The sequence below is a fragment of the Cyclopterus lumpus genome, chromosome 5, assembly GCF_009769545.1.
Source record: "Cyclopterus lumpus isolate fCycLum1 chromosome 5, fCycLum1.pri, whole genome shotgun sequence".
In the NCBI taxonomy this organism is placed as follows: domain Eukaryota; kingdom Metazoa; phylum Chordata; class Actinopteri; order Perciformes; family Cyclopteridae; genus Cyclopterus; species Cyclopterus lumpus.
In genome coordinates this window covers 3497688-3516148 of record NC_046970.1, presented here as the reverse complement: position 1 = coordinate 3516148, position 18461 = coordinate 3497688, and the positions used below count along the sequence as shown (strand labels likewise).

Here is an 18461-nt window from a genome sequence, read left to right as displayed (position 1 = left end):
CTCGAATTGGGTTTCATTTGAATGAATAGTTACCTACAGCAGACAATATACATAATATAATACATTTTAACATACTATGGGTCAGGTCTTTTTTAATGTGTCTATTAGGTAACAACGAGTAAGAAGTTGAAATTGCAAAGATTAAATTAGAAGTTTCAGAAATTAAGCTCTCTGTTTAAAACCAATTTACCTACTAAACCTATAGTTAAGACTTTACTAATTTAACCCCCGTGTTACCTTCAAATGTACTAACATCTTTTACCCTGAGGTCAATTTGACCCCAGCAATTTAAACCTCCAGAAAATGATTATAATTCAAATTGTTTCCCAAGTTTAAGCGGCAGGTAGTTTGTGTTTGTTTGTGGACTAAATAGCCCTTTTAATAAAACAACTTGTTTCTCTGTCATCAAAGCATGCGACGACACGGGAGAGAAAACATGGAATGTGTTTAGGGACATGGTGGCTGGAAATATTTCCCTTCCAGTGTCAGCAGCCCGAAGGCCTTTTGACTTGGACACTCCGGCCAGCATGAGCAACCCAATGTAGGCTTGCATGTCACATCCAGTCACATCCAAGTCTTTCCAACTATTCCCCATACACACCCCTCTAAATTTGTCATCTCCAGTATATCCTTTTGGATTGATGGTGTTATGAAGAGTTAAAATGCTGATGTTATGTACTACAGCTATGGTAACAACCAAAACAAATGTGTGTAAAATGTTGATATGTCTTATATGATTTATACAGCTATAACAGCCTGGGGTGAAATTCACCCCAAATAACACAGACGTTGTGTACAGGACATTGAAAACATCTCATTGTGTTAATTTTATGTTTACCCAATTAAATGATGTCGATCATATATTTAGAGTCGTTAAACATTGAATGGGGTCAAATTGAACCCAAAGGGAGGAGGGTTAATGCCGACTGCTCGATAACTAATTAGACCACAGTGTAACAATAGAAACAGCTTGTTTAAAATGTTTGTATTTGTTATTTTCTTTGCAGTATACAGCAGGCAACATTAGAATAACAAATAAATTAACATAGAATACAAAATAAGGAATTTACAGACATCTCTGTCAACAGTCTAATCTAAATCTGGGTGGTCCATTAGCACGGGTTACATGTTTGCAGTGTTAAACTGTTTAACTGTTGTCCTTTACACTAGGTGTATGTTTCGAGACACTCAGGCATGCTTTTAAGATACTGACAGCTCTCTATAGACTGCAAAGCAGTGCGTGAATATGCAGTGTACACTTTTTAAACTGCCCCCTCTAGTGGTTGCTAACTACCTGCCTGTCAGTCTTGAGTCCACATTTAAAATGTAAAGACCACTGTGCACTGGGGGCCAGTATGTGAGCCCTGAAAGGCAGCAAAAATATATAAATAAAAATAATTTAGATTGCTCCCTCGACAGCTGCTCAATCAGAACAATTTACATAGACATATCCTTATATAGTGCAAAAAAAACAAACTATACACATTTACATTTTCAAGTACAGATAAACTTGTTCAGGACAGAGTGACAGCAACGTTGTTCGAGCTCTTCTCCGCGTCACAGTCTTTGTCTGGCGGTGCGGAGACCGCCGTGTCTCTCAGAGAGTTCGGGCCGCCGCCGGGCGGCCCTAAACCTTTGTTTGGGAGGTCTGCGGTCGACTCGGCCTCGGGCTCTTGCTGTGGGGCCGTGGCTACAGATAGAAGAAAAGGGGGAAAAAATACACGTCACATCTATGAACATGTCAGGCGTCATGTGGGCGGGGATTACGCAGGCAAGAAAAGGACTTAAAGGGTTTACGAGCTGCCGTAAGAATTAGAAAACGAATAACCCCGAGCATGTGTGAATGTCATCAACAGCATGCGGATGCTAGCCCGTGCTGTTACCTGACTGAGTGCAGGACTTCATGTGTTCTGGCCAGTGGGCCTGCTGACACGGGTAGTCGCAGTAGCTGGTGTTCCAGCAGCAGTAGAAAATGGCCTCTTTTCTGCAGTTGGCACACCACTGTTTCTTCTTCGTCTCATCCGCCGCTTGCTGCTTCTCCAGCTCCATCTGTTTCTTCACCTCGCTCACCAACCTCTCTCGCTCCTGCTCCAGACTTTGCCTCATCTCCGCCATTGTCAGCTCTACAGTGAAGTGCACAGACACGTGATCAAAAATTCAGGACACAGGTTTTTTTTTGGGGGGGGTGTGTGAAGTATTTTGCCGATCGGCGAAGTTCTCACCGAGATTGTGCTTCATTTCCGACAGCTCTTGTTGATGCAGCCACTGTAATTTTTCTATTTCGATTCTCAGTCGTCTTATCTGAATTAAAAAAATCCATTGGGTTAAGTAAAGGGTCCCATGCAACACCACTACTGTGGTCTGAATAGCATTTCCTCTCTCCGGAGCAGAGCAAACACTTACCTCTGCTATTGTATTTCCTGAAGTACTCTTCGAGAGGTCGTTGTAGATTTCAGACATTGTACCTTTGATTGCATCCATTATCTGAAAAAAAGTAGAACATAATATTCAGAGTTAAGAAAAAGGTATTTTATGGACGTCCGATTAACATGGGAACCACCGACACTTATTTGGTTTCTTTCACTCGCCATCTTCACGTTTTATATATTTTATTTTATGTAAAATATGCACTTACAAAGCAAATGCAAACAGGCTTTTATACTAACTTTGTTTGTGTACTTGGCAATGTCTGCAGCTACATCCGCGGAGGCTGTGGGGATATACAGGTCGGTCGCCACGGGCGACGACGTAGCTGCTGTGCCTAAACTTGATGCCGCGATCATGGCAACAGAAGACGGGCTACTGGACACCAGAGTGACAGCCGACGTGGATGTGCTGAGTGGAGGGTCTTTTTGTTGAACGGCTGGAATTAGAAAACACGATTGATATATATATATATATATATATATATATATATATATATACTGGACATACTTGATACTAGTTCTCTACCTTTAACAGCCTGCCTGGTCTGATAGCGAGTGCTTTGAGAAGACTGCTGTGCCGAAGAGGAGGACACTGCTGTGGAGCCGTTCCCGGTGGCCTGCGCCTGGGTCAGAACCTGAGCCTCGCCTTCCCTGGGAGACGACGCCTGCGTCTGGGCGGTGCCCGCGGGTTGCTGGTTCTGTTGCTGCCGCTGCACCTTCTGCATGTGCCACTTCTGAGAGGAGGTCTGAAACTTGGACGTGGGACTCCACACCACGGCTCTCTGCACCACCGGCACCGTCTCTCGGGGCAGCAGAGGACGCTGTTTCTTCAAAGCCGGTGTGGTCGAGGCTGAGGAGGAGGAGGAGGAGGAGGAGGAGGAAGAAGAGGAGGAGGAGGAGGAAGGGGGGGGTGTTGCGGTGGCACCGGACACGGTTGCGAGGCTTATGGTTGCGGGTGAGGGAGTAGTGAAGGAGACCATGGTGACAGGAACTGCCATGGAGGACTGTGTGGAAAGGCTGGAGGGAGTGGAGGGAGCTGTACTGTTTTGAGACGGGAGTGTCGATGAGGTCGGGGCTTTCCCTACAAGGGAAAGTACATTATTTTAACCACTTCCATCTGTACAAAGTCCTTTCCACTTTTACATAGGCTAAAAATAGACATGCCGTTCTGTTTGATTATTTCTTGGGGGGGGGGGGATCAACACAAAAACGTACAACTCTCACCTTCAGTTTTACCAGCAGAAGACTCTTTAACGGCGGTGTTGTCTTTCCTGCTCCTCTTCCTGTCCTTGCCTCCCTGTTCCTCTCCGAGGTCAATAACCAGCTCTCTCTCTGAGTCAGAGTCCTCCACGGGAACGGGCTGCTTTGCCCCTTCTTTCGCCTGACCCTTCCCCCTGAGAACAGGTGATGCCGGAGGCGCTTTGGTCTTTTCCGGGCTCTCTTTTACAGACTCTGTGTTTATTTGCTCTTTAGTTGGAGCATCGGATGCTGTTGCAGTGGCGTCGTCCGCTGTCGTCTCGGACGACACGTACGAATCAGCTTCACCCTCCTCTTGGCTCGGGGAAGGTTGGTCTTTGGTAGAATCCTGCTGGGCCTCATCGCTGGGTGCCTCATCCGGACCATCTCTTGTCTTTTGCTCCTCATCACTGGCATACTCACTGTCACTGGAGTCAGATTTATCAGAGTCCTCCGTGTCACTGTGTTCCACACCTTTGTACACATCAACAGATATCTCATCTATGCCTGCAAAACAAAGTAAACGGAGGGATATATCACACATCATCACATATTCACATCCCAAGATTCTGCTGACTATCCTGAACAGAAATACTTGAGACATTATTTTTGTATATGCATCCTCCACTGACCCAACTGTGCCTTGCAACTCTCAATGGTTTTGTCCAAGTTGAGCTGAAAACGGCTCTTGATCTGTCTCTTTGGAGAGGTGAGGGCTGGTGGGGCTCCTTGTTTCTGCTGAACCGTCTCACTGAGCTCCTTTAGGTCCATTTCTGCTTTACTGCGATCTGGAAGAATACAATGTAAAGTAGTTCCTAACAGCCACATCTGCACAAGAGAAAGACTTTATTTTGAGCAGGAAACGTGTCCAACGGTGACCTGTGTCAGCTCACAGAGAATGGACATTATTATTACTCTTGCCAGAAGAGATTCACCTAGATTGAGGTTTAGTATGCTTCCTGTCGGCGGCGTCTTCTCCTGCTTGGCAGCGCCGGGAGCTTGAGAGTGGAATGGTTTAGGGCTGTCTAAGGAACTGCCTGCGGGACAAGGTCGAGGCTGGGCAGGTGATGCTGTCAAGAGAGATTCACTGTTAGATTAGACACAACATACTCGTCGCTACACTAAAGTGCACCTGGTGAAATACCTGTACAGTCCATGGACTCTTCTCCTGTACTGTACTGGCTGTTTGGAGCCTTTGCCTGGGACTTGTCCGCTGTCTCCGTTTCCCCATCCGAACCAGTATGGGCAGAGGAGTTGGTGCTCATGGGGGAGCGAGGCATATCACTGAGGGGGAGCCGCCGGCCCGCTGAGCTCCCTCCCACCCCGGGCCCAGACAGCATGGTCCTGGCCAGAGAGATCTTGGGCGAAGCCGTCATATCAAAGCTCAGCTTGATCTTCTCCTGTTTCTCCGGTTTGATCGGGGTGGACGACGGGTTGGAGGGATCCAGCAGCATCTGGAAGTTGTTGTCAGGACTGTAAGGCGTCCTGAAGGAGGCGTAGTTAAACACTCCAAACTTCTTCCTCACGTTCTCCACATAGACCTCCATCTCTTGCATGGCGCTGTTGAAGATGCTCTTGGTCTTCTTCACAGAGAACGGAATCTCTTTGGACATGAGGTAGCAGTTGTTTAAAGGCACCCAAGCCCTACGGGATATAAAGATTCACATCGTGAAACAAAGTGCGACGTGTGCCGACGTAACCGAGCGACGGAAGCACGGAGCGCTGATTGATTGATACCTGTCGTGCTGACCGAAAAAGCGAGCGTCCACTTGTCCATCTTTGTCCCGCAGAGCTTTAGCGGGCCAGAATGGAAATCCTTTCAGTTTGGCCCACACTAGAGGGTGTGGGTTACTCTGCAGACAGACAGTAAGGTCATATATTAAGTGATCTATGCTAAAAAAAAAAAAAAAAAGAAAGCGGTAAACAATCGGAAGGAAATCATCAACAGAAACTTCAAGTCACTCAACTAGCTTACACAAGGCTCACAGAACCAGTTGTCCCTCTTTTGGCAAGCGGACAGATAACACTCAGGACACACTTCAATCTCATTCATCTGCAATTAAAGAATCAGAAGACACGTGAAATTAAGTTTCGGTTGTCACGTCTCGTGGTTCAAACCAATCAGCATATCGATATATCAATCATAAATGTATTTTCTGACCCAAACCACATACCTACCTCATGTTCACAGATCTTTACAATCACTTTAGCTGTAGCCGTGAGTTTGTGGTTGCCTGAAACAAGGACATACATTTATGTTAAACTATTTAAATACACACGAGATGTGTTGATAATCCAATATTGTGTTATATATATATATATTGATAAAAAAATGTTTATCCAAATGAATCATTCTGAGAATATTGTCATTAAAAACTAACAAAATAAGAGAATCAAAAGGTGGAACATAGTTGATTTCATTGATCAATTAGAGTATTCATGACATTGTATGTATTATTCATAAAGGTTGTCTCCTCACAATTAAACATACCTCCGTTGTATATAATACAGTTGTGCAAAATCCATTTTGCATCTGCCAAGAAGGCCTCTGTGCAGCCATACATTTTCTTTTTAATATTCTGCGGTGCGAAAAGGAAAGATGGTGCCCGACTGACAAACCTTTAAACATTGTTACAGTCGTACGATCAGAGGAAAGTGTGCGATAGCTCGTGGTTTACCTTCTCAAGCGTGCAAAGGTCCATGGGGTGAAAGATGTACTCTGCGTAATCTGGATGCTGCTCGAGAGAGACCGGTTTCTGGAAGGGTTCGGTCTGTGGAATCGAGCGCACGGAAGAGAAAGTGAAGGAAAATAAACTCTCGGGCCCAAAAAAAAAAGCCCCACTGCACAGCCTTCCCCTCTACAGCACATGCTACCAACATGCTACTACCAAAAATAAATCTAACAGCCACTTCAAACAAAAGCTGGAAAACCAGCCGAGAAAGAAATCATGATGGGGTCTTGTTAGTGTTGTAATTGATTACCCAATTAAAAGTCTTTCTCTGCGTGGAAGCTGCATGGGGGGAGCGAGATGACAAGCGGGGATGATCCTGAAAGAGAGTGAGAGGGGCAGCTGTATCCTCACCACCAGCTAGCATGTTCACCTGCATGGTTCTTCAGCCACGACAGGCCCATTACAGCACAGTGACTACGATTGTTAGTTCTGTTGTTAGAGACAATTTGCACATGCAAATCAATAACTCATCATGCTGGACTGAGAGGCAGATCTTCGTGGGTGCAGATCTTAACATCTGGCACGACCGATGGGGAACATGATGGTTGCATAAGCAATCTAAGAAAAAAATTAAAGACTGGCCAGAAAAGAGCACATGCCAACGTCTATGCGATACATCTGAATGTACAGTTAGCAGCAATGGGAATAAACAGTGTGCCCCATCTGCCATTAGACCGTCTGCCACAGCACAATGTAATCGGTTTGGTAGAGAAAGACAGAGGGACCAGAGTACTTACACCTGGCTGCTTCATCTTCTGGAGGGCAAACTTTAGTAGGTAAGACAGCTGCTCTATAGTTAGCATCATCATGGCTTTGCTCTGAGTCTCTATACACTCTGCAACGGTTATTTTCTGAAAGACATCAAGAGGGGAAAAATAGTTGAAAACGTTGTTCTTATCTCATTGTTGCACAGAATGTATGTGGTCTCTTCTTTCACTTGTCCAAACTTACTGAGAGAGGCCCGCCGTAATTAAACAAATCTCACTACAAGGTTTTTAAAATAACAACCCTACGCTGTGCATATTCCTGGGTGAGAGTACCTCACACTCCGGACAGAACCAGTCGCCCTCGGGCTCGGCTGGTAGTTTGAGGCACTTGGCGTGGTACACCCTGGGGCAGAGCTCACAGCAGAGCACCTGGCCCTCGCGGTGGCACAGCCAGCAGTAGAAGTCGTTCCTGCCGTCCTGCGGTACGACATCGACGGGGTCTGTGGTGAGCGCCGGCTGCTTCACATAGTAAAAGGGGCCGTGTCTGAGCTCGGACTGGAATGCGGGCAAAAGAAAAGACAAAAGTTGGGTGAAGGTCAAAAGAAATCAGGCCAGAGATTAAAAGAAGCCGGGCAGACATTGCACAGCGTCACAAAAAGAAGACACACTTGTTGCACAATAGCTGGTTTCAGAACACAACCACCGCCAATGTAAACAGCGTGGCCAGCCTTGATTAAACTGGCAAGGGTTCAGATAGTTTCAGTCGCTACCAATCATTTACAAAGGTCAACTTAATGCGTCGAGTGTAAGATACTAGCAATCATTTACAGATGTTTGTGAGCCGCTTTGCACACAAAGGGAGCGCCGCATTCACTTAGCACGTTCTCAGATTGCAGGGAACTTAAATACTGTCGACTTAAAACAGAATAACATTGTTAAAATGAGAGATTCATATGAGCAGATTATTCTAAACACTGTCAAATTCACTGGCATAACACGCTAGGTAAAGGAAATACTTCAATATGCAGATCTCAATGGAGCAGACGAGGTGGAAGTCATAACGATATTTTGTAACATCATCACAACATTTTGCCACTGATAAGAGTCAATAAACTACCAAGAAATCCAACCGATCACGGCGAGTAAAAAGGGCAAAAATATGTCGAGCAGCTGGTCATCCCTACAAAAGAGTGTGCTCAGTGAACCTACCCTGAATAAAAATATATACAGTATATGTGTAGCGTATGAATTACTGATCACACATTACTTATCACCACCTACACCCGCGCTATGGATCGCATCAATGCACCGACAATTGTGATTCACTGCATTTGAATGGCTGAACGAGACCGATTCTTTTTGTGATGAGTGACAATATAAAAGCAGATTGTTTTAAACTGATTTGAACAGGATGTCCAACATATATACTAAAACAAGACAGCATTCATCGTAGTTTAAAGTTAAGAAAACTAAAGCTCAGAAAACACTTCCGGTGTAACAAAGTGTAGACGACTTCAAAGGAAATGAACACCAGCAGCAAAGTAAGTTTAAAAAAAAAAAACTACTTTAAATATATATAATAAATTCATGGGCTGCACGGTGGTGTAGTGGCTAGCACTGTCGCCTCACAGCAAGAGGGCCGCGGGTTCAATTCCCGGTCGGAGCGGTCCTTCTGTGTGGAGTTTGCATGTTCTCCCCGTGGCAGCGTGGGTTCTCTCCGGGCTCTCCGGCTTCCTCCCACAGTCCAAAGACATGCTGCAGGTTAATTGATCTCTAAATGTCCCATAGGTGTGAATGTGAGAGTGAATGGTTGTATGTCCCTACATGTGCCCTCGATGGACTGGCGGCCTGTCCAGGGTGTCCCCTGCCTTCGCCCTATGTCAGCTGGGATAGGCTCCAGCGCCCCCGCGACCCTAATGAGGATAAGCGGTATTGAAAATGGATGGATGGATAAATTCATATTACTTCATATGATTCCGTTGGCAGATAAAACCTAAACTATCCAAAATAAGACACGGTGTGCATTTGAGCTTTACCTCAAATGGTGATTGGAAAACGTTAAGAAGCGGTTGTCTAGTGTGAGTCTTGACTACCGAAAGGCAATCGATCAATGTGGTTGGGAGTGAGACCTCTCTGTTGGTGACTGGGTACCTGGTCTTTGCTGCTGCTCACAGCACCTGGCTTCTTCTTCTTTTTCACAGGGCAGGGGGACGTCTCGGCCGAGGAGTGACCGTTAGACGAGGGAGAGGGACTCGGCATCTTTCGTTTTTGGGTCATCCGCTCCGTCGGCCCCGCGTCCGAAACTGAAAGAAGAAAGAAAGAAAGAAAAACGCAGCGATGACTCACGACACATTTCCTGCACTCTCTTTGGCGAGTTGATACAAAAAACAAACAGAACCACAAGAGAGAGAACAGAGCGCGTTGCCAAACTATTCACAAACAACGCTGGTGAGCACTGGATGTTCTTACCCTTGGATCGCGTCGAGATCTCCATGCCTCCTGTCGTAATCTCCGTTTTCTCCTCTTCCTCTGACACACTGACGCAAGAAAAAGAGCATCGTCAGAGCGTTGCCAGTCAAACACAACCTAGAGCGGAAGATTTATCATATCGCTGGTATTATCATAAAGTTAAGGACGCTGCTTAGAACGTTCTTCAGAACAACACATTCTTTAGAGGTCCGCGCCAACATCACAGTCGACAGCCGATCGGCATCGCGGCCGTTGAAGGCCAACTGACAGATCCAGGAACATGATCAATATGTTCTGCACACAAATCCAGTTTCCAAGTCGCAAATAATGTTACGTTTCCTCGTCGGAGGCCAAATCTGAGCATTTAACATCACCTAACACAATCTTGATCATTGGTGACCTCCACGTCGGCTTTTCACTGTTTACGTTTCTTCAAAAGCTCGTTAATGAACCGGCTCACCCCGATTCTTAATACATCTCCCCGATCCTACGACAACAGGGTTGTTCTGGTTGGATTTTGGCGCTTAGTCGGAAACAGAAGCGTCATAAAGTCATAAAGCCTCGGTAAGAAACGCTGACTGATCACTGCTTCTGACAAAGTGCTGTGCTTATAGCGTAGGTTTAATTATAAAGACGGTACATTAAGTTATTACCAGTTCCGGGGCTGGTGGATGGTCACATTTTGGGATGGGGACACGTTGAACAACGCTGAGTGCGTTGACAAGAGCACAGTTTTCAACGTTTTCTACTCGGCTGAAGGTTTTCGCGATTTCAATAAACACAACCCGAAAAAAACAACACATCACAAAATAAAAGAACTGGGCAGGTCCCAAACCCGTAACCAGCAGGTCCCAAACCGTAACCAGCAGGTCCCAACCCGTAACCAGCAGGTCCCAAACCGTAACCACCAGGTCCCAAACCGTAACGTCCCAAACCGTAACCAGCAGGTCCCAAACCGTAACGTCCCAAACCGTAACCAGCAGGTCCCAAAACCGTAACCAGCAGGTCCCAAACCGTAACCAGCAGGTCCCAAACCGTAACCAGCAGGTCCCAAACCCGTAACCAGCAGGTCCCAAACCGTAACCAGCAGGTCCCAAACCCGTAACCAGCAGGTCCCAAACCGTAACCAGCAGGTCCCAAACCGTAACCAGCAGGTCCCAACCCGTAACCAGCAGGTCCCAAAACCGTAACCAGCAGGTCCCAAACCGTAACCAGCAGGTCCCAAAACCGTAACCACCAGGTCCCAAACCGTAACCAGCAGGTCCCAAACCGTAACCAGCAGGTCCCAAAACCGTAACCAGCAGGTCCCAAACCGTAACCAGCAGGTCCCAAAACCGTAACCACCAGGTCCCAAACCGTAACCAGCAGGTCCAAAACCCGTAACCAGCAGGTCCCAAACCGTAACCAGCAGGTCCCAAACCGTAACGTCCCAAACCGTAACCAGCAGGTCCAAACCCGTAACCAGCAGGTCCCAAACCGTAACCAGCAGGTCCCAAAACCGTAACCACCAGGTCCCAAACCGTAACCAGCAGGTCCAAAACCCGTAACCAGCAGGTCCCAAACCGTAACCAGCAGGTCCCAAACCGTAACCACCAGGCACCCTTTCTCCCGCGGCCACAGATCTATAAATAGTTAACAAGACAACGCGGAACAAAAGAATTCAGGCCGGTGGCCAAAACCTCCTGACAGCCAGAGAAAAGTGATACGCGTGTAGTTCCCTGCTGTTCTTGAACAACCACGCCATATTCACTGATCACGTGACCCAACAACACACGGCATATCGGAGTGGATTGCACAATCACAGTCCCGAGTCCTGGCCAGCAGCATCCTTGAAAACGCAGGCTGCGAACCACCTTCCTACGTTCTGAATCCGCCCAACAGGTTTTTTCTTCTTCTCAGTATCAGTTCAACATGATTCACCTTGGTTTGCAGGTTCCCTGTTGTCGATGCTATTATTATTATTATTATTATTATTATTTCCGTTTTCTCTGATGCCACAGCAGATGCGCTGGCCTTGTCGTTCTGATGGCTTTCGATTCTGCCAATTTTGATTTCACTTACTGCCGAGGGAAAGCCCCATTTAAACGTTTTGTGTGAAGAACAGAAATACATGCTTACATTTCAATAATCTCGCTCCCCACCCCCATACCTCCTGCTCCTCTGTCACTAAAGAAGGGTGAAATATCAGACAGGAACACTGCACATCTGCAGACGCAGACAGGAGTGTGCAGTGAAGTGGCTTTACTGGCCTCCTCGTCTAACCTGTCTGGACAGCCTCATACAATTTACCCCAGCAACATCCTGTCATGTCCAGGGCAGGAAACACAGCAACAGAAGACAAAGAGAGAGAGAGAGAGAGAGAGAGAGAGAGAGAGAGAGAGAGAGAGAGAGAGACAGGCACAAGGACAAAAATCAATACTACTCAATCCTGACAACGACATTTCTAAATCAAAGACCACAGAGCACACAAACGGCCCTTTTGTAACCTACATACAAGCCTCTCCACACCCACCATTGCCACAACACCCATGCTTCAACGTAGGAAATCAACAAGCATACCTTTTTCTTCCCCCCCCCCACCCCCTTCCTTACTCACATACAAGATTCTTCAGCCTATTCTTTAATCTTTTTTTTTTTCAATTATTGAGGGCGTAGGGGGGGATGAGGGAAAAGATGAGTCCAGGTTTCCCAGAAGGCCTTCTCTCCCTGCTGCTCTCTCCTGCAATTGTCAATCTTTAACCTCGGCTGCAGGCTGCCGATTGGCTCGAGCACCACACGGAGGTGGCTGATTGGGCGTTGGGCTCGGTGTGCCACACACGGGCTCTCTTCTCCCCGCTCTCCTCAGCCACAGTGCTGCAATGCAGAGAGGAGACTGCTCCTCACTGTTGCTTAAAAATTTTTTAAAAAAAGAATACAAAAAAAAAAGCCAGAAAAACCAAGTGTGTCACTCTCCTCAAACCCCATGCAGACATATGCCGCCCGTGCGCCTTTTATCAGACATGTAAGATGCAGCTCTTGACAGAGAGAGGATCAGATTCCCTCCCTCGCTGTGCTCTCAGCCAGTGTATGTGTATGGCATCCATTTTGAACACACTCTCTCTCTCTCTCTCTCTCTCTCTCTCTCTCTCTCTCTCTCTCTCTCTCCCTCACTCACTCACTCTGACCACTGTGCACACCGCACACACACGGCACCAGGAGAATCTGCTGTAAAAGACCACATGCAGCTTATTATGTGCCCCAGCATGTTGATATGCAGCTTGGGCCTAATACTGGACACAAAGAAAGGACTGAAAATGTCACAGGCCTCCCAGACAGCATTAACCCCCTCCCTCCCTCCCTCTCTCCCTCCCTCCCTCTCTGCAATGCTTCTTTAATGTATACTGTCTCATAATCAATATCTGCCTGGAGATTTAAGTGTGAGCAACAGTAAGCCGCCAAAAACACGAATAAACAAACTGAGGGCATCGCAAAAAAACATACATTTTCGCCATCTTCCCGTGGAAGTTGAATCACTGAATCACTGTAGAACTCGTGAACGCACACAATGGGAACACCAGGCCAAAAATATCATCAAGGCCAACTACATTATCCACGCAGGTCCAAGAAGGTCAACTGGTGGATATTTGTCAAAGACAGACAGACACCCAAACTGGAGGTCTACACCAATCCCCACACCATAGTGGAATGAAGGGATTAGACAAATTACCAAGCACCCTTCACAAAACAGTGAGGAGGGGGGGGGGAGGGGTCTGTGTCAGTCCTGAACTCTGGTCAAGCAGCAGTCTGTGCGCCATTATCCAGACCATAGTTCTCCTGCTTATATTCAAGCCTTTATCTGACACCCTCCAGTAATAATGGCAAAACATCACGTCACATATTCCACTTGATTAAGTGGCAGAAATAGACAGAAACTGGAACTAAATTGAAAAGAAAATGTTGATCTGATTCTTGCATACAGAAAACCAACACCAACATATATATATATATATATATATATATATATATATATATATATATATATATATATATATATATATAAACAGAATTCTAACCTTGTCGACTTCAAACAGGCTGTCAAGCCTCTCTGGATGAGATGAGGTTTCTATGCAGAGCCTTTTCAGAGGAAGTCCTTCCCCTCTTCTTTCCTTCTCTCTCACATACAAATACTCAGTGTGCTTGGAGCAGAGGGACAGAAAGGGGAAGCTCTCTAAAATGGCTGACACTCGGCAGCAGAGAACAACACTGGGAGGCAGTGCACACCATTAGGCTCAGGCGATTCCTCCAACCGTGGGATAAATAAGCCGCTCCGTCATATTTAGTACGCACGTAATTGGTATTTTAGAAAAACTGGTGAGCAGCTTACAGGTTTTATTTTATTGTATTCACCCGGTAAAAAAAGAAAAAGAAAAAAGAAAGGTAATCATGGTCAGGTGAAGTGGGTTTTTGGGTTGAAGCGTGTACAAATGAGACAACTAGATAACCCCTCCTGCCTGTCTTTCATTGCACTGTTGGTCTAGGTAAACCATTACCAACAGTGCAATGCTGCCTTGCATTTCGTTCCAGTTTGAGGCCTAAATTAAACTTGCTGCGCTGTCAGTTTACCATCTGCTAATTCCTCGGGGGACTCCCCTCTGCACTGCTCCCCGTCTCTCCCATCCTGCCCGGATCCCTCACCAGGCCTGCCATCTTGACAGCCTAGGCCAGGAGCAGCCACACAAACTCAATCCTCTTTTGATCTTGAGAAGAGAAAAGCAGGTTATAGTTAGTACCCTACGCACACAAAATGACCTTGCACTTGACCTGTGGCCTCCCCCTGCTGTCTGTGACCAGACGGCCCACCAGTTAGCAGAGGCAGTGTGTTGGACTGTGCCATGCATGCTATGCTCTCCTTCCAAGCTCCACTCCTCTGCTGTTGGGTGACAAACACTCTTCCCCCTCCCCCAGCCTGTCAGACAAACCTGTGTTATTACTCAGGCACGGACCACACACAGTGGCTGGTGCCTTATCAACAGTGTTGTGTGTGTAAAAGAATGAAAATAGGGCTTACCTCTGTGGATGCATGGCTACAAACTCTGTGTGATATGTCAATGCTTGTTAAAACATGGAGGACAGCCCTGTCAGCCCTCACCCTGCTTCAGAGCACAGCCACGGCTCTCCAAGCTGTCCGACTCACTGCTCCGATGTAAGGCTCACTGAGACTGGCCACGCACGCTGACAGAATGTAAGGTAGCTGCTGATTGGCCGGTGCATTTCCTGGTTGCTTTGTCTTTTGTTTAACACGGGTGAGCTAAAAAACGCAGTACTCTGAGCATGAGGAGCTCATCCCGGATCACAACAGTCAGCCTCTGCATACCTATCGGCTCCAAGAAGACCGAATACAGCTGTTATTGTTCCATGACCTTGCTTTAAGGTAGCTACAGCTATGAAGGGTAGTCAGCAGATGTGCAACACAAAGGAACAGGCCTGTGGCTGTGTTCCTAAGGAGGAATTTAACTCACTCAGTTCCCACCCTCAAATTCAAGCATCCATCGAAATGGGCAAAACACAAACTGCTATATAAATAAAAGCAAAGAGCAAGCAGGCAATACATGAAATGTATTCCTATAAAAGGTTTAACGACAATGATAACCATGCAGACTAAATTACAGGGATGTGATTTGCTGTGTGATCATATGTTAGTTAACAAGGTGTTTCCACACAGGCCACAGTTTTTTTTATATATATATATATATATATATATATGTATATATATATATATATATATAAAGAAACAGTGACTTTCAGTGTGTGTTACATTGTTTCACCACGGGGCCATTGTTCAAGAAGATGTTCAAGATGTATGGTAATGGTTGCAATCATTGTTTTCTTACGTATATCTTTAGACAACGTGGTCTCGTATCAACAATATTACAGATCAGAACTTTGCTTTTGAAAAAAAGAGTCAAGGAGGAAGTGTCATGTTGGCAAATGCTCGCTGAGCTTTTGCAATATTTTCTCACCAAATCATTTTGTTAACAAATTAGCTATTTAAAAAAAAGATCACATTTTAACAGATTGAATATACACATACATATATATATATATATATATATATATATATATATATATATATATTTGTGACTTTAGTTACACCCTTAACAAATAGGTTAAAGGTCACACAAAGTGAACCCACGATTAATAGGTAAACTAGCAAAGACAATTCCATAGCAATAGCAAGACTAGTTTAAATCATATTTGCACACTGTAAGAGTGTTTAAAAGGCATATCTTTTACTTTTGTGTTGGTACTCGTGTTTCGATATTTTTTTTGGCACCATTTTTTGTTTGGTTTGGTTTGTTCTTGTGCTGCTGTTGCGACATGACTTTCCCCTCGAGGATGAATAAAGTGTCTATCCAAACGGATAATAATATAATAACAAGCAAAATCACCCACTGATCTATTTCATATTTCCTAAGATCCATATAATACATTTGTAACCACTTGGGTGCCTACTTGTTTCCAGAAAACGGTCCCTGTCATTGATAGGATCGATGTGCTCATTGTCAAAACTAAAACGTAATTGGCTAATTAAAATATGATTTGATTCACTTGTTGCTGTTTCTAAGATTGGGCTGTTGAGAGGCACCTGCCTGCACCGCCTCTCCTTCTACAGGAACAAGGACAGCAGCGACCTCTTGTGGCAGAACTCCGTAAGAGCCCCGTGACACACTTAACACGGAGGTTCTCCACCGTTTTCGCGTCAAGAACCACCGAATAAATAAGTGTACCGTTAACGTTCAAAAGAACACGCGTTCAAAAGAACCGAACAGATTGACACACGAGGGGGGGGGGGGAATACACGGGAATACTCAATGTAAGGGTGGATTATAATGGAGGGAAGCCCGGATCGATGGAGACCATCATAACTGTTTGAACTCACCTGTTAAATATTTAAAATCCTCATTTAATTGGAGTGAAATGTCGCGTGTGCAGTCTGTGTAAGGACACCAAATGTATTTATATTGTAAACAACGTCTATAGCGGTTAAAACGACAAAAGGGTGCGATGGGTTTACAGTTAGCTTCTCTCTCTCTCTCTCTCTGCTGCTAGCTAAATTGTAGCTAAAGTAATACAACATAATGTAATTTAATGTTTTAACGAGACATTTTAACGACTCTGTTGGCGCCGCGCACGAACACGAGGCCGTCGGGTTGTCCCGTCGCATATCGGGGTCACCTTTGTCCGACCCGCAGACCCCGGGGAGCTGAAGAAGACGAAGAAGAAGAAGCCGGCTCGCAACGAGCCCCGCAGTCCCCAAGATGGCGCCCTGTAGCGAGACTCTGGCTGCTGCGGCCAGAGCTTCAAACGGCTCGAGGTCTCCCTTGGATTCAAGGCCTTGATTACGATACATGAACACACACACACACACACACAGGCCTTAATTAATCAGTATTAATATGTCACTATTTTCACTAAAGGTCGAGACATTCATCAGAGCTGCCGTTGAGGAAGGAATACAGTTCACCTGCAGAAAGTTATGTATTCAGCATAAATGAGAATAAGACACGAGCATGTTGCCAGTCATGCGTTTTTAAAAGAGACAAAGACACGTTTTTTTTTTTTCAATTACCACAATCAAACAATTTATCACATGATGCGGATCAGAATCTGAATATATCCGGTTACCAACCATGCTTTAAGACAACTCTGTGTTGTCATCTGAGTTTTTGAATCACTTGATTTGAAAAGGTATTAAAGTTCATGCAATAGAGAGAAAAAAATCAACGATTTGCATATATAAAATATACCCATTTCATGCTTTTTTTTTTAAAAAGAAAAGAACAATTGCAGCTGATGAGACAATCAATCTGTCTTACAGGAGTTTTTTGTTTTTTTACATGTGGACATCTTTAGACCCATGAGGATCATGGGATGTGCACTTATTGTCAACCTGGATTTTATATCTCACACTCATCCATCATTTAGTTATAACGTGTGTTATAGCTGGTAGGTGTGCAAGATGTGTTTGTGCTTCATGCATCTGCACAGGGTTGCGGATTTGGGGGATGGGGGGTGGGCTTGGAGAAAAGAAAGGCATGCTGTTAGCTGTTTGCAGGTAAACTAATCTGAATGCATTAATGATTATGGGGCTATCTCCTGTCCTTTCAAACTGTTATCTCCTGTCCTTTCAAAGTAGAGAGGCTGAGTGTGTGTGTGTGTGTGGGGGGGGGGGGGGGGGGGGTAAAGTGTCTCACACTCATTGAGGGGGAAGGTCAGTTTGCCGTGTTTTGTGGGGGAAGGGGCACAAACACAGGGCCAATGGGCCCCTCTTTGGGTTTCCATGGAATGTGATTGAGGTTCCCTCAAGAAGACAGACAAACAGACCAAAAACACCCAACAAACAATGCACAAGGGATTTTTATTTTTACATGCATTTTTGTAGATTTCATTACGTCATGAGCCGAGAATATATATAATATGGCAAGCAATCTACGTGAGTTGGATTAACCTATATATGTAAACATGTTTTGCATCCAATTTTGTGGAAATGCATGTATGGTTCGCTGTCCTTCTGTTGTGTAACACTTCTGGGAGTAGTCCTGCACTACGTCAGTCGTGCAGCAATAGCTTTGTCCGATTACATTTGAATCGGTTGTACATAAAATGCTGTGACTTTGGTAATGAACCTCCTCAGCAGCAGCAACACTGAATCCAAATCAACACACCCTTTTATTTCGTTTTTTGATGATTGCAGAAAAGTTCAGGCAGGAATAAACAAGTAAGGAGCTAATTTGAACTCTGCCTTTTCTCTTCTTTACTTTGCTTAACCCCCCCCCCCTCACTCCCTCCTTAGTAGTAGATGATTTCTTCCATCCTCTGTTGCTACTCAAGTCCGATTAATATAACTGACA

General features: G+C 45.3%; 1 protein-coding gene across 13 annotated transcripts; it reads right to left on the bottom strand.

Annotated features, from left to right (window-relative positions):
• Positions 1-970: 970 nt before the first annotated feature.
• zmynd8 (zinc finger, MYND-type containing 8) lies at positions 971-16859 on the bottom strand. Of its 13 annotated transcripts, XM_034532692.1 has the most exons (22): positions 14618-14743; positions 14173-14306; positions 9571-9638; positions 9253-9404; positions 7435-7656; positions 7132-7245; positions 6645-6710; positions 6341-6433; positions 6142-6241; positions 5841-5896; positions 5638-5715; positions 5400-5515; positions 4807-5306; positions 4598-4732; positions 4295-4450; positions 3651-4169; positions 2953-3507; positions 2667-2863; positions 2404-2484; positions 2223-2301; positions 1884-2123; positions 971-1690 (listed from the first exon to the last, which is right to left on the bottom strand). In XM_034532692.1, exons 3-22 carry the CDS (start codon positions 9593-9595, stop codon positions 1515-1517), a joined length of 3660 nt encoding a protein of 1219 aa, XP_034388583.1. In that variant the 5' UTR covers positions 9596-9638; positions 14173-14306; positions 14618-14743; the 3' UTR covers positions 971-1514. The 13 variants fall into 13 exon arrangements, 11 of the variants coding, with proteins under 11 accessions (XP_034388583.1, XP_034388587.1, XP_034388585.1 ...); XM_034532696.1 differs by lacking the exons at positions 14173-14306; positions 14618-14743 and adding an exon at positions 16786-16859 and having other exon boundaries at positions 6154-6241; XM_034532694.1 differs by lacking the exons at positions 14173-14306; positions 14618-14743 and adding an exon at positions 16786-16845.
• Positions 16860-18461: the final 1602 nt, after the last annotated feature.